The sequence below is a fragment of the Bombina bombina genome, chromosome 4 (genome assembly GCF_027579735.1).
Source record: "Bombina bombina isolate aBomBom1 chromosome 4, aBomBom1.pri, whole genome shotgun sequence".
Taxonomy (NCBI): Eukaryota; Metazoa; Chordata; class Amphibia; order Anura; family Bombinatoridae; genus Bombina; species Bombina bombina.
The window spans coordinates 931,883,861-931,900,998 of NC_069502.1; the positions used below are offsets into that span (position 1 = coordinate 931,883,861).

At 37.9% G+C, this 17,138-nt stretch overlaps 1 protein-coding gene across 1 annotated transcript in view; it reads left to right on the forward strand.

Moving 5' to 3' along the window:
• The window catches only part of TTC13 (tetratricopeptide repeat domain 13), a 259,316-nt gene that overhangs the window by 196,052 nt on the left and 46,126 nt on the right, over positions 1–17,138 (forward strand). The window contains 3 exon segments of the mRNA XM_053711897.1: positions 868–949; positions 1,587–1,671; positions 4,337–4,446. Coding sequence (XP_053567872.1) covers positions 868–949; positions 1,587–1,671; positions 4,337–4,446 — 277 coding nt within the window.

The following is a 17,138-nucleotide window of genomic DNA, read 5'->3' on the forward strand; positions in this document are numbered from 1 at the left end:
TAATACGTTTAGCCTATGAGACTGCTGGACAGCAACCTCCTGAAAGGATTACAGCTCATTCTACTAGAGCTGTGGCTTCCACTTGGGCCTTTAAGAATGAGGCCTCTGTTGAACAGATTTGCAAGGCTGCAACTTGGTCTTCTCTTCATACTTTTTCCAAATTTTATAAATTTGACACTTTTGCTTCTTCGGAGGCTGTTTTTGGGAGAAAGGGTTCTTCAGGCAGTGGTTCCTTCCGTATAAAGATCCTGCCTGTCCCTCCCGTTCATCCGTGTACTTTAGCTTTGGTATTGGTATCCCATAAGTAATGGATGACCCGTGGACTGACTACACTTAACAGGAGAAAACATAATTTATGCTTACCTGATAAATTCCTTTCTCCTGTAGTGTAGTCAGTCCACGGCCCGCCCTGTTTTTTATGGCAGGTCTAAATTTTAAATTATACTCCAGTCACCACTGCACCCTATAGTTTCTCCTTTCTCGTTTGGTTTTCGGTCGAATGACTGGGTGTGACGTAGAGGGGAGGAGCTATATAGCAGCTCTGCTTGGGTGATCCTCTTGCACTTCCTGTTGGGGGAGGAGTTAATATCCCATAAGTAATGGATGACCCGTGGACTGACTACACTACAGGAGAAAGGAATTTATCAGGTAAGCATAAATTATGTTTTTGTTTAATATTTAAACATCTAATATAAGTTAAAACAAATGCATCTGCATTTTATTCTCAAGCTAGTCTTTGCTTTGGATACATCATTCGTTCTAGCATTTATTTAATATTTAATGTCCCTTTTAATTATTGTGCTTACAATATAAAACTATTTGTTTTTGTCATCTGTAGTTGTTTGTTTTGTTTTTCTTTTCCTAGAGGCCAGGTTATTAATATGAGATATCTGGAATATTTTAAAAAGATACTTGGCTTTATAAAGGATCGGATCATTGTATATCATGGGTAAATATTATTTTTTTAAACTCATAATTAATTCATACAACATATAATTAGAATATAATAAACTTTTTCATTGATGTTTATTTAGTTTGCTGCTGAATAAAGTGTGGCATTACTTATGTCAGTAACTCAAATATACAGATATTTGGTATTTACATAATACTCTGTTGTATGCTAGAGTATTTTATTACTCAACTTTTGCTTAAACAAAATTGTGTTTAGCCTACGTAAAGTAGTTAAACAGGTCTGCCAGTCGAGAGCTGAACATGGCCAGTGTTTGGTGGCTATGAACATATATTACTTTTGATTGGCTCATGAGTTCTTGTTCAGCTCAGGAGCAGTAATGCATTGTTTGTGAAAGCTGACTTTGTTTTCAGCCCCTTTCTGATCCGATGGCTAAACATATAGTCCTATTCAAGCAATAGTGCAATAATACAATACTTTAGCACATTGGACCATTTTTATTGTTACTTCTTTATGTCCATTTTATTTTCTTCCCTTTATTGCCAGCAAGCCCCTAAAATATACTTTATTGCAATAAGTTGGCTGAATTGTGACCCACGACACCTCACACATATACAGACTTAATAGGCAAATTTTGCTTTTTGTTAATTTCCCTAGTTTTACATTTCTCTTTTAGAGCCAATAATCCAAAGGGACTTTCAGAAGTTAAAGAAGCACTAGAAAATGTTCATGAAGTTGAAGATCTTTTGCCTATAATGAAGGTAAGCTTTCATAATACAAAAACTGTACATACTCTTTTATTTACATCAGTAATGTTTTATGATCTTTTAACAAGCTAGACTTTAAAGTTACTTCTTGTCCCCAGTATATTTAATCTGTCAATGTAAATATATATATTAATAATTTGTCTGATTCATGTCTGTCTCAACGCCTTATCTGATGGAGTCTGAGTGCAATTACTCTCTATTTTTCTGAATATATCGGTCAAATATGTTCAATTGGTTATTAAAAAGAATCGTTGTGATTGGTCCTTTCTATCATCTCTGCATTTGAAATCCTTTGGATGGTTTAAAGGGACACTAAAGTTAAAATTAATCTTTCATGATTCAGAGTATGCAATTTACAAAAAATAAATAAAAAGAATCCATTTAATTTCACAATCTTTTTATATGCATGCTTTCTGAGGCACTGAGCATGTAGAAGAATTCACAGTATAGGTATAAGCATTTTGTATTTGGCTGATGGCTGTCACATGATACAGGGGAAGGAGAATGAAAGCAAATTTGAAATTTGTCAGAAAAATCTACTCATTTGCATTGTTGATTATGAAATGCTACTGTATTTAATAGAGTCATGTTGCTACAGGACCCATGGCTTATTCTGTGTATGTATGTATAAATATAAATAAATAAAAAAAATATATATATATATATATATATATGTGTGTGTTCATATGTATTTAAATATCGGAATATATATAGAGGTATAGCTGTGTGGTATGTATGTGTGTGTATATATATATATATATATATATATATATATATATATATATATATATATATGTAGTGTGTGTGTTAATATGTATTTTAAAATATTATCGGAATATATATAGAGGTATAACTGTGTATGTATGTATATATATATATATATATATATATATATTTATATTTACAATTAAAAAGTACATTGTGCTGTATGTGAAGAACATTGGAATGTGAACTATTAATAACTACTGTCTGGTTAGCACGCGTGCATAGGTGTTTGATTTTTTTTCATTTTGCACTTTCCATTGACTTCGTTGGGGAGAAGTAGTTAATTGTGGTCGCGATATTTGGTTAGCAAGTGTCAGGTTTACGCTCTACAGCAATAACTTTTTTTTTTACAGTAAACTCAAAAAAAACTTTTGTGATTCAGATAGAGCATCCCATTTTAAACAAATTTCAAATTTACTTGTGTCATCCAATTTGCTTCATTCTTTTGGTATCCTTTGCTTAAAATCATAACTGGGTGGGGTTTAGAAAAAGCAATGCGCTATTAAGATCTAGCTGCTAATTGGTGACTTCACAGATATGCCTCCTTTCATTAGCTATGCCTAATGTGTCAGGGAACTCCCATTATTGCATTACTGTTCCTCCAACAAAGGATGCCAAGAGAATGAAGCAAATTGGATAATACAAGTAAATTGGAAAGTTGTTTAAAAAACCGGATTTGTTGAAAACGGAACATTTTCTGAACATGGTATTATAAGTTTCAGTACTTAACAAAAAAAAATAAAGAGATGTGATATAATTTAATGTGGGTGTCACCACTTACAATTTAGTCTTTAGGAGATCTCTACCTCTTCATATGGATTGGATTATGCTAACACAGTATTAAGATTACTTTATGTGTTAATATTACTTTTTTCCACGGCCCTAGAGCCTGTATTTTTGTGAATTCAGAAGCCCTGGCCCTCATGCATGTTGCACAGGGATTACTTGGTGGGCTATGTGCATTAACAATTTATATCTGGTCATAATTGGCCACAACTGAGGACATAAATTAAAACACAAGAGAAATTTCTAAGGGTTGTGTACCTGGACTACTAAACAATGCAAATGTTGCTAATAGAATGACAGTCTTAAATATTTTTAAAATGTATTATGCAACACATTGATTATTTTTTTTTAAAGTATTTAGACATAAAATTACTTTAATGTCCCTTTAATATTGCATTTTTCATATATTTAATTTGCTGTAAAAACCTTAATGGGACCTAAAACGCACCCATTTAAACTTTCATGATTCTGACAGAGCAAGGAATTTGAGAGGGAAAAAAATCCACTTTGCTTCTCTTATCAAATTGACTTTGTTCTATAGGTGTCTGTTGCAAAAGCAGGTTGGTAGGCTGAGGAGAATGCTTGCTTTGCGTCTGAAGAACTGTATGGCTGCAGTGTTGCAGCAGTGTTTGCAACAAATGATAAACTTGTTACAAAACCGCTGCCGTACAGTGCTTCAAGCACACACATTCTCACAAGGCTACGTTGGCATGCTGTTAAACAATGGATATCAAGAGAACAAAGTCAATTTTATATTAGAAGTAAATCGGAATGATTTTTTAGATTTTTTTTTTTCTTTACCTGAATCGTGAAAGTTTTTAATTTTGTGTTCCACGTCCCTTTAATTAATACAAAAATTGTCTGCTTTTTTATCTTTTATAAATACACACCTCTGTGTTAATTCGGTAATCTTTTAATATTATTTTTCTTTATTATTGATATATAGGTGCACCTAACTCCCCCCGTGTTATCAGTTAAAAGGGTTTGGTGTTTTACTAAATCTGTAAACCAGTCACATTTTGATCATAAAAATATAAGAAATTTAGTTAAAACTGTTCATCCCGTAAAATAATAGTTTTGATAATATTTATATCTTACTTTTTGAAAGCAGTTTAACAGCAAAACACGAGATGGGTTCACAGTGAACACAAAAGTTCCCAGCCTCAAAGATCAAGGGAAAGAATATGATGGATTCACAATAACTATAACAGGAGATAAGTAAGAACATACATTTTTGTATCTGAAACCTCTTTTTTATTATCTTTTAAGAGGCAAGCCCCTTCTCAGCAGTCCATTTTGTTTTCCTTGTTCAAAGTTTTTAACATGACCTTAAAGGGACATAAAAACCCCCAAAAACATTTTCATGATTTAGAAAGAACGTGCAATTTAAACAATTTCCAATTTGCTTCTATTTTCTAATTTGCTTCAATCTCTTGATATAATTTGTTGAAAAATACACCTAAATAGGCTCAGTAGCTGCTGATTGCTGGCTGCACATAGATGCCTTGTGATTGGCTCCCCATGGTGCTTTGCCATTCAGTCAACGAAGGATATCTAAAGAATGAAGCAAATATAATAAAAGTAAATTGGAATGTTTCTTTAAAATTGTATTATTTATCTGACTCATGAAAGAAAAATGTGGGGTTTCATGTCCCTTTAATTGTACAGTTTTGCATCTTTGTTACAATGCATTGCTTTGGTCAGCAATACAGAATATTGTTTTACTGATACCTGCAGCATATTTTATCTATTGTTCTTAAAGGTATTTTTAGGTGATTAAGTAAGTATGTATGTATGTGTGGTATGTGTGTGTATATATATATATATATATATATATATATACATACAGTATATGGTATATGTGTGTATGTGTATATATATATAATATTATATATTTATGAGAGAGACAACATGAATAGTGTTCTATAATAGATGCACGCATTTTACAATTTATAGATAGATGCACACTATATATATATATATATATAGATATATATATATATATATATATATATATATATATATATAATATAAAAAGTCTACACACCCCTGTTAAAATGTCATGTTTCTGTGATGTAAAAAAATGAGACAAAGATAAATCATTTCAGAAACTTTTGTCCACCTTTAATGTGACCTATAAACTGTACAATTCAATTGCAAAACAAACTAAAATCTTTTAGGGTGGAGGGGAAGTAGAATAAAAAACTAAAATAATATGGTTGAAATAAGTGTGCACACCCCTTAAACTAATACTTTGTTGATGCACCCTTTGATTATATTACAGCACGCAGTCTTTTGGGGTATGAGTTTTTCAGCATGGCACATCTTGACTTGGCAACGATTTGATCACTCTTCTTTGCAAAAACACTCTAAATCTGTCAGAACGCGAGGGCATCTCTGTGCACAGCCCACTTAGATCACCCCACAGATTTTTGATTGGATTGAGGTCTGGGCTCTGACTGGGCCATTCCAAAACTTTAATCCTTCTTCTGGTGAAGCTATTCCTTTGTTGATTTGGATGTATGCTTTGGGACATTGTCATGCTGAAAGATGAAGTTCCTCATCATGTTCAGCTTTCTAGCAGAAGCCTGAAGGTTTTGTGCCAATATTGTCTGGTATTTGGAACTGTTCATTATTCCCTCTACCTTGACTAAGGCCCCAGTTCCAGCTGAAGAAAAACAGCACCCAAAGCATGATGCTGCCACCAAAATGCTTCACTGTGGGTATGGTGTTCTTTTGGTTATATGCAGTGTTGTTTTTGTGCCGAACATATCTTTTGGAATTATGGCCAAAAAGTTTAATCTTTGGTTTCATCAAACCAGAACACCTTTTGCAACATGCTTTTGGGAGACTTCAGATGTGTTTTTGCAAATTTACCTGGGCTTGGATGTTTTTCTTTCTTTAAGAAAAGGCTTCCGTCTTGCCACTCTACCCCATAGGCCCAGACATATGAAGAATACGGGCGATTGTTGTCACATGCACCACGCAGCCAGTACTTGCAGATATTCCTGCAGCTCCTTTAATGGTGCTGTAGGCCTCTTGGCAGCCTCCCAGACCAGTTTTTCTTCTCGTTTTTTCATCAATTTTGGAGGGACGTCCAGTTCTTGGTAATGTCACTGTTGCGCCATATTTTCTCCAATTGATGATGACTGTCTCCACTGTGTTCCATGGTATATCTAATGCCTTGGAAATTCTTTTGTACCATTCTCCTGACTTATACCTTTTAACATTGAGATCCCTCTGATGCTTTGGAAGCTCTCTGCTGTGGGTTGTGACTAAGAAAATGTCAGTAAAGACCTACTAGAACAGCTGAACTTTATTTGGAGTTAATCAGAGGCACTTTAAATGATGGCAGATGTGTACTGACTCCTATTTAACATTATTTTGAATGTGATTGCTCAATTCTAAACACAGCTACATCCCCAGTTATAAGAGGGTGTGGACACTTATGCAACCATATTATTTTCAGTTTTTTATTTTACTTCCCTCCACCTAGAAGTTTCAGTTTTGTTTTTCAATCAAGTTGTACAGTTTATAGGTCACATTAAAGGTGGATAAAGTTCTGAAATGATTTATCTTTGTCTCATTTTTTTACATCACAGAAACCTGACATTTTAACAGGGGTGTGTAGACTGTTTATATCCACTGTGTGTGTGTGTGTATATATATATATATATATATATATATATATATATATATATATATATAATTTTGTAGGGTGATACATCTTTAAATGTATGAAATATATTCCTAAATACATGGCTGTGTGTCCTTTTTGAACTTATTGCTTTAAATTATTTTTTCCCCCTATAATTAAGGAAGAGTGTTTGTTGTGAAATATTGTGAAGAGCAAATACTATTTCTTTCCTAAGAGATGGTGAGTCCACGGGATCATCAATTACTATTGGGAATATCACTCCTGGCCCAGCAGGAGGAGGCAAAGAGCACCACAGCTAAGCTGTTAAAGGGACACTGAACCCAAATTTTTTATTTCGTGATTCAGATAGAGCATGACATTTTAAGCAACTTTCTCAATTTACTCCTATTATCAAATTTTCTTCATTCTCTTGGTATCTTTATTTGAAATGCAAGAATGTAAGTTTAGATTGCCGGCCCATTTTGGTGAACAACCTGGGTTGTTCTAGGCTGATTGGTGGATAAATTTATCCACTAATTAAAAAAAATGCTGTCCAGAGTCCTAAACCAAAAAAATTAGCAAGAGAACAAAGAAAAAGATAGCAAGAGAACAAAGAAAATTTGATAATAGGAGTAAATTAGAAAGTTGCTTTAAATTGCATGCTATATCTGATTCATGAAATAAAAAAATTGGGTTCTGTGTCCCTTTAAGTATCACTTCCCTTCTCACAAACTCCAGTCATTCTCTTTGCCTGCGGTGCAAGGAGGAGGTGAAGTTTTGGGTGTATGATTCTTCTCATAAGGAACATTTGTAAACCTTCTTGGAAGTCCAATCAGTCTTGGAACAAGGGTAAGCTTTCAAAGAAACCCGCAGCTGGCGGGTTGCCCCCAATCCGGGATCGGATAAAGTGGGGGGCAGATTTTCTCAGTTCTCTCAAGCATGGATACGAGATGTCCCAGACCCTTGGGCTGTGGACATCGTATCCCAGGGTACAAGTTAGAGTTCAAGACTTTTCCTCCCAGGGGCAGGTTTCACCTCTCAAGATTATCTGCAGACCAGCTAAATAGAGAGGTGTTCTTGAAAGTGTTCAGGATCTTTCCGACCTGGGAGTGATAGTTCCAGTACAGGAACAGGGTCTAGGGTTCTTGTAAAACTCTTGAGAAAACTTAGGTTTCAACTCTTGGGAGGATCACACTGCAGATGAAAAAAAAGTATATTTGTATCACCAAGACAATTGGGCTATATGACAGCATAGACCAGCAGTCTGAGGTGAAATATAATAAACTTAGGTAAGTTGCTGTTAATGCAAGCACAGCAAATCAAAGCACACTGGATTTCTCAGATCTGTTATTGCCTCACAGATAGGAATCAGTGTAGAATTGCAAGTACTTATAAAAGTCTTTTATGGTCACTAATAAGCAACACTAACTTCCTTTATATACCTGCCTGCAATTAATTTGAGGGATTATGCAGGAGTGGTTGTTTGTACAAAAAAGAAGAGAGAGAACAGCTTGATGTTTCTAGTTGTACTGTCTCTTTAAATAGCACACCGGAGCAGGTCTTGTGAATAAGCAAGTAAATTGAAAGGAGCACAAACTTTGTATAAGCAGAGTAGAGCTTTAGTTGTTATGGCTGTATATATATATTGTCACGCTCGGCTGCTGGGAAGCTCTGCAGTCCTCTCTGTGTGCTTGATTGACAGGTGTCTGAGCCACCCCTTCCTGATGATGTCACAACCAGGCTTTTTATTCTGGGCTTCCTGTTTCTCAGTGCCAGTTTGTTTGTTTTAACTTTGTGCTTCTGATAGGAATTCGCTGAGGAATCTCTCCAACTGCTGCTTTTCTGTTGCCAATCTCTTCAAGGATTTACTATGCTGGATTAACCTTCAACCTCCTGATTACCTGTCTCCAAACAATGCAAGTACTGTTTGTTTTGTGAAACTTTCAAACTTCCTGTTTACCTGCTGCAAACCCTGCAAAAATACTGACTACTCTGTGAACTGCCAAACTATTCAAATACTGTTATTTCTGTGAAACCTTCAATCTGCATGTTTACCTGTTTCCAAACTCTGCAAATACAATTATTCAGTGTAAACTTTCAAACTACTTAATATCCTGTTGCCAATCTCAACAAGTACTGATTAATCTGTGTTAACCTTCAAACTACCAGCTTACCTGTTGCCATCTCTGCAAGTTCTGACAACACAGTGTTAACCTTCAAACTACCTGATTACATGTTGTTAATTCTGCAATTTCTGACTATACAGTGTTTACCCTCAAACTGCCTGGTTACCTGTTGCATACTCTGCAAAGACTGTCTACACAGTGTTAACTCTCAAACTGCCTGATTACCTGTTGCATACTCTGCAAAGACTGTCTACACAGTGTTAACTCTCAAACTGCCTGATTACCTGTTGCATGCTCTGCAAAGACTGTCTACTCAGTGTTAACTCTCAAACTGCCTGATTACCTGTTGCATGCTCTGCAAAGACTGTCTACTCAGTGTTAACTCTCAAACTGCCTGATTACCTGTTGCATACTCTGCAAAGACTGTCTACTCAGTGTTAACTCTCAAACTGCCTGATTACCTGTTGCATACTCTGCAAAGACTGTCTACTCAGTGTTAACTCTCAAACTGCCTGATTACCTGTTGCATACTCTGCAAAGACTGTCTACACAGTTTTAACTCTCAAACTGCCTGATTACCTGTTGCATACTCTGCAAAGACTGTCTACACAGTGTTAACCCTCAAACTGCCTGATTACCTGTTGCATACTCTGCAAAGACTGTCTACACAGTGTTAACTCTCAAACTGCCTGATTACCTGTTGCATACTCTGCAAAGACTGTCTACACAGTGTTAACCCTCAGACTGCCTGATAACAAATGACCTACTCCTGCATTATTAACTGTTTCCTGTTTTACCCTTCTTCTGTCTGAGTATAAGTGGACTATCCCTGCTCGTCCTGATTCTGTGGAAGACATTTCCTGAAACCAGTTCCTTATTCAGAAGTCTATCTGGCTGATATCATGAATACTTTGGCACAGGCTAACCCTGCTCCATATAGTGAGTACTTTGTTTTTTGGAGGTTGTCGTGGGGTCACGTCCTGGATTAAACTCAGAGTGCAAGGGTGTTGTTTAAGTTCGCCCTAGCATTTGGGTCTTCTTCTGGACATTTCCTAACCTGACAGTACAAACGGGCCATAATATGGACCTGATGCGTTATCCAGGGCTGTGGCTCTACAAGGGCAACTTCTAGGAAATCATTCTGCTCATTTGCAATCTTTGGATTCCAAGCTTGACCAGATTACTGCTCTGCTACATAACCTCTCCGCTCCATCTTAAGCGACGGTGACTCCTGCTGCCACTGCTACTAGCACCAATGCTGCCTTTAATCCACCTCAAAACTGTTGGACAGAATATACCACGAATCCCACTTCCAGATAAATATGACGGTAATCCTGAAGAATGCCGTGGATTCCTTAATCAGTGTCGTTTACACTTCACAAACAGTCCTCAAGTTTTTTCCAATTCTACTTCCAAAATCACCTTTATTATTTCCCTCTTGAAGGGTAAGGCTCTAGCCTGGGTGTCCCCTCTTTTAGAGAAGAATGATCCGTTACTACAGGATGTGGAATTATTTGTGTCCATTTTTTCTTCTGTTTTTGACAAGCCTGGGAGGTCTGCAGAGGCAGGATTGTTGGATCTGAGACAGGGATCCCTTTCGGTAGCTCAATATGCTATTGAATTCAGGACTTTAGCCGCAGAAACTGATTGGAACCATGGAGCCTTACGGGCAGCCTTTCGCAAAGGACTTTGCGAACGCCTTAAGGATGAACTTGTATTTCGGGAACTCCCTGATTCATTGGAGGGTCTTATCAATTTATGTATTACTCTTGACGCCCCCGGCATTCTGAACGTCCTTCTGGAGAGAGATAGGAATCGAGAGATCCTTTGTTAAATCTTCTTTTCGTCCTCCTACTCGAACCTCAAGTCTTTCTAATAATAAATTCCCAATCTCCTGAGTCTGTGGAACCCATGGAAGTAGGAGCTATTAAATTGTCAGAAGCTGAACGCCATAGAAGGCCTACTCTTGGGTTATGTCTGTATTGGTGGTACCAAAGGACATTTACTGAAGGACTGTCCTATCCGGCCAGTAAAAGCCAAGGCTTAACTTTTGATAGAGGGACAGAGTTAAGCCAGAATCCCATGTCTTCCCTCAATTCTAAACTTTTTGTTCCTGTAACTATCTCTTTTGGAAACACCAAGTTTCAAGCTCAAGCTCTCATCGATTCTGGAGCTGCTGGAGTATTCATTGATTCAAACTTTGCTGACTCTCTCAGGATTCCTCTTCAAGCCAAGGAAACAGTTAATTAAGGTAACTACTGTCAGTGGACAGCCTCTGGGTACTGGTATCATACAACATTCTACCATTCCTCTTCTTTTGACTGTGGGCATACTTCATTCTGAAATTATTCGTTTTGATGTCATCTCTTCTCCCCACATACCATTGATTCTGGGGTTACCTTGGTTGCAGCTTCATGATCCAGTTTTCTCATGGTCTAAAGGAGAACTTATTTCCTGGGGAACTACCTGTTTCAAACATTGCCTGCAAAATCCCTCTAAACCATCCTGTCCTGTCGTAGCTATGGTGGAAGTTCCTGAATCATTGCCCAATTACTATCATTCCTTTTGTGATGTGTTTTCTAAAAAAGAGGCTGAGACGTTACCTCCACACCGGATATTTGACTGTCCTATTGAATTGTATTCAGGGGCTCCTCTACCTAAGGGAAGGACCTATCCCCTCTCTCGTCAAGAAAATGTCTCTCTTGAGGAATACATAAAGGACAACTTAGCCAGAGGATTTATTTGTCCTTCCTCTTCACCTGTGGGTGCAGGTTTTTTCTTCATTGGGAAATAAAGATGGAGGTCTTCGTCCCTGTATTGATTATCGAGCCTTGAATCAGATTACTGTCAAAAACAGCTATCCTCTGCCGCTCATTTCTGAGTTTGAGGTCAGCCAGATTCTCGATTCCAAGCTACGGGGCAATCGGCTGTACTACCTGGTCCATTGGAAGGGTTATCCTATCTCTGAACGATCTTGGGAACCGGCCTCTCATGTTCATGCTCCAGCTCTTGTCAAGTCTTTTCACAAGAAATACCCTGCCAGGCCCAGTCAGGTCCCCCGGAGGGGTCCTTGAGGAGGGGGCACTGTCACGCTCGGCTGCTGGGAAGCTCTGCAGTCCTCTCTGTGTGCTTGATTAACAGGTGTCTGAGCCACCCCTTCCTGATGATGTCACAACCAGGCTTTTTATTCTGAGCTTCCTGTTTCTCCAGTGCCCGTTTGTTTGTTTAACTTTGTGCTTCTGATAGGAATTCGCTGAGGAATCTCTCCAACTGCTGCTTTTCTGTTGCCAATCTCTTCAAGGACTTACTATGCTGGATTAACATTCAACCTCCTGATTACCTGTCTCCAAACAAGGCAAGTACTGTTTGTTTTGTGAAACTTTCAAACTTCCTGTTTACCTGCTGCAAACCCTGCAAATACTGACTACTCTGTGAACTGCCAAACTATTCAAATACTGAAACCTTCAATCTGCATGTTTACCTGTTTCCAAACTCTGCAAATACATTTATTCAGTGTAAACCTTCAAACTGCTTAATATCCTGTTGCTAATCTCAGCAAGTACTGATTAATCTGTGTTAACCTTCAAACGACCAGCTTACCTGTTGCTATCTCTGCAAGTTCTGACAACACAGTGTTAACCTTCAAACTACCTGATTACATGTTGTTAATTCTGCAAGTTCTGACTACACAGTGTTTACCCTCATGCCTGATTACCTGTTGCATACTCTGCAAAGACTATCTACTCAGTGTTAACCCTCAAACTGCCTGATTACCTGTTGCATACTCTGCAAAGACTGTCTACACAGTGTTAACCCTCAGACTGCCTGATAACAAATGACCTACTCCTGCATTATTAACTGTTTCCTGTTTTACCCTTCTTCTGTCTGAGTATAAGTGGACTATCCCTGCTCTCCTGATTCTGTGGAAGACATTTCCTGAAACCAGTTCCTTATTCAGAAGTCTATCTGGCTGATATCATGAATACTTTGGCACAGGCTAACCCTGCTCCATATCATGAGTACTTTGTTTTTTGGTGGTTGTCATGGGGTCACGTCCTGGATTAAAACTCAGAGTGCAAGGGTGTTGTTTAAGTTCGCCCTAGCATTTGGGTCTTCTCTGGACATTTCCTAACCTGACATATATGCAGTTAAATGGAAAGCAGATTCTATTTAAGCAAAGCACTCTGTGCTGTTAAGCTCAAGATGTAATGTGAGCTTAAAACAGATAAATAGTCCTTACTTTACAAAGGTAGTCTTCCAGGCTTGTCTGTCTAATGCAGCAGGGAATGCACACAGCTTGAACTCCAGGCAGACTGACAGGTTTAGTTCATTACTTCAGTAGAAATAAATGAAGCTTGTAATTTTGCAAAGCAATGATGTCCGTTTGCAAACAGATAGCAGAAGTGCAATGAATCCAATTAGGAAGGATTAAGAAAGGAGTCTGAAATGAAGGCTTAATTTCAAGTAGCAGGAACAAACAAACAAACTGTGAATCAGTACTATCTGCAATAACTAAGCACCTGTTTAATGTCAGGTGATCCCTTAAGTAAAGGGAAAAGTAAAACCATGTGATGTGGAAATGGAAGGAGAGATGCAAAACACTGAGTGGAATCCTCACAGTTCTATTCCAATCTGTTTGTGGGTCCCAAAAAAGAGGGAACTTCTGACCGACTCTAGACTTGAAGTTTCTAAACAAGTTTCTCAAAGTACCGTCCTTCAAGATGGAAACCATACTTTCATTCTTCCACTTGGTCGAAGAGAGTCAGTTCATGATGACCCAAGACCTAAAGGATGCGTACCTTCATGTTCCTATTCACAGGGATCATCACAAATTTCTGAGATTTTGCCTTTCTGACAAACACTTTCAATTTAGCAGCTCTTCTGTTTGGCCTTGCCACAGCTCCCATAATTTTCTCAAAGGTTCTGGGGGCTCTCTTGGTAGTGATCCTGTCTCAGGGAATTGCGAGGTGGCGCCCTATCTGGGCGACATTCTGGTTCAGGTACCATCTTTTCAACAAGCAAACTCTCATACAGAGATCTTGTTGTCTTTTCTACGTTCCCACAAATTGAAAGTGAATCTGGGAAAGAGTTCCCGTGTTCCAGCTACAAGGGTAGTTTTCTTAGGGACCATAATAGATTCTCTATCGATGAAGATATTTCTGATGGAGGTCAGAACATCCAAGATTCTTTCCTCTTGCCTCTCCAGTCTGCTGTTCGGCCATCAGTGGCTCAGTGTATGGAAATAATTGGTCTGATGGTTGCGTCCATGGACATAATTCGATTCGCTCGGTTCCATTTGAGAGCTCTGCAGCTGTTCATGCTCAGACAATGCAACGGGGACTATGTGGATCTGTCTCAGAGGATAGATCTGGATCAGTCAACAAGAGACTCTCACGTGGTGGCTGTCTCAGGAACAATCTCTCTCAGGGGACATGTTTTCGGAGATCTTCCTGGGTAACATCTTAGAGTCCGAGAGCGATTTTCAATGCTCTGATGGCTTGGCCCTCAGATAGCTTTAGCCCGATTTATCAGGATCCAGTCGGACAACATAACCTCAGTGAAAAAAGAAAAGGCAGCACACTTGGAATCTGAAAATGCGGATCTTTAATCCAGCTTAGTCAAAAGAATACACAGACACATAACATACGGAGGGAAAAGGGGGGGTGTCCTAACATAACCTCAGTGGCTCAGGGTCCCTTCCTTCATCCAAATCTTGTTTCTCTGAAGCTGACTGCTTGGAGATTGAACGCTTAATTCTGGCTAAACATGGGTTTTCCGAGTCGGTCATTGAGACCATGATTCAGGCTTGCAAGCCTGTTACTAGGAATATTTACCATAAAATATGGCGTAAATATCTCTATTGATGTGAATCCAAGGGTTACTCCTGGAGTAGGGTCAGGGATTCCTAGGATTTTGTCTTTTCTCCAGGAAGGTCTGGAGAAGGGTTTGTCAGCAAGTACGCTGAAGGGTCAGATCTCTTGCTACATAAGCGTCTGGCGGATTTGCCAGACGTGCAATCCTTTTGTCAGGCACTGATCAGAATCAGGCCTGTGTTTGTCGGTTTCTCATCCTTGGAGCCTTAACCTTGTTTTTAAAGTTTTGCAACAGGCTCAGTTTGAGCCTTTGCATTCCATAGATATTAGGTTGTTATCTTGGAAGGTTTTGTTTCTTGTTGCTATTTCTTTTGCTTGGAGAGTCTCGGAACTCTCAGCTTTGCAGTATAATTCTCCTTATCGTTCATGCTGATAAGGTGGTTCTTCGTACTAAGTTAGGTTTTCTTCCTAAAGTTTTTTCGGATAGAAATATTAATTAGGAAATTGTTGTTCCCTCTCTATGTCCTAATCCTTCTTCTCGTAAGGAACATTTTACACAACCTGGATGTTGTGCGTACTCTGAAGTTCTATCTACAGACGACCTAAGGATTTTCGCCAGTCTTCTGCCCTGATTTGTTTGTTTCTCTGGAAAAATATAAGGTCAGAAAGCTACAGCTACTTCTCTTTCTTTCTGGTTGAGAAGTATAATTTGTTTTGCCTATGAGACTGTTGGAAAACAGCCTCCTGAGAGAATTACGGCTCATTTCACTAGGGCTGTTTCTTCTTCTTGGGCTCTCAAGAATGAAGCTTCTGTGGAACAGATTTGCAATGCGGCGGACTTGGTCTTCTCTTCATACTTTTCCCAAATTTTCCCAAATTCAATACTTTTGCCTTGGCTGAGGCTTCCTTTGGGAGAGAAGGTTCTTCAAGCGGTGGTGCCTTCTGTTTAGGTTCCCTTGTCTTGTCCCTCCCTAATAATCTGTGTCCTCTGGCTTGGGTATTGATTCCCAACAGTAATTGATGATCTCGTGGACTTATCTTAGGAAAGAAAACAAAATTTATGCTCACCTGATAAATTTATTTCTTTCCGGATATGCTGAGTCCACGGCCCCGCCCTTTATTTTAAGAGTTATTTTTAACTTTAACCTCCGGCACCTTTACACCTTGTGTTATTTCTTTTCTCCATTTTCCTTCGGGTCGAATGGGACTGGGGTTTGTAAGATACTTAACAGCTTAGCTGTGGTGCTCTTTGCCTCCTCCTGCTGGCCAGGAGTGATATTCCCAACATTAATTGATGATCCCGTGGACTCACCATATACGGAAAGAAAGACATTTATCAGGTAAGCATACATTTTAATTTGTTATATTAGGAAGAAAAGTCATCAAATTTTTAATAACATTTTTCTGTTTTTCTATAAAAACAAATCGGAGCCTGAAGACTTTAGCATGGCCAAAGCTACTATTGTAATGTTCAATGATAAATTATTTAGTTGAAAATTTAAAGGGACACTCCAAACCAAATAAAAATTGCTAATTGTAACAGCATTTCAAATTGAATTACATTTTTTTTGCAAAAAATGCTTCTGAGAAAATGTATATTCTTTGAAAACCTTTTTGCGTTTGTTTGACTCCCCTAGCATATTCATGTAAGCAGGATGCATATGAGTCAGTCACAGCAAATGTGAGATCATTTTTGGAATCAAGGGTATGGCAAAAAAGCTTCTAGTAAAATTTTAATGCAGTTCTGTTGTTTCAGAAAAGGCATTAGCTTTTAATATTTTTGTCTGTCACAATCATTGAGAACATATAATACAGAAGATGATTAATGGCCATTGGGTTAGTAGCACATAACCAGTTGGAGAAAGAATCAGGCTGCTTCTTTCTCACTCAAGTTTTTTAATTAAAGCTCTGCTCCATATTCTGCACTATTCTTAATTCTAACGTCTCTCCATTCCATACATTTGAACTTCAAGGCCCATTGACTCATCTGTAATTCTCTCCTCTAAACTACAATGGATAGTCCCAGCATAAAAAAAACAAACTAAATGAGGGCAGCACATGTACTTTTTCCAAAGTTGTTGGGTTGATGGAATCCTCTGATTTCACCCTTCATGCTTCTTTTTCCTTTGTTTATATTTTCTTCAAATTATATTTTTTTGTAGTCCTGCAAAGTAACCTTTTTCATTAACATTCCTATAATGGTTCTTGCAAAATTAATCTATTTTTTTTTTCTATTATTTTTTTTTTTTTTTTTTTAATTATTATTATTTTTTTTTAACGTATCTAATGCATCACAAGTTAAAGGAACAGTATACACCAATTTTCATATACGTG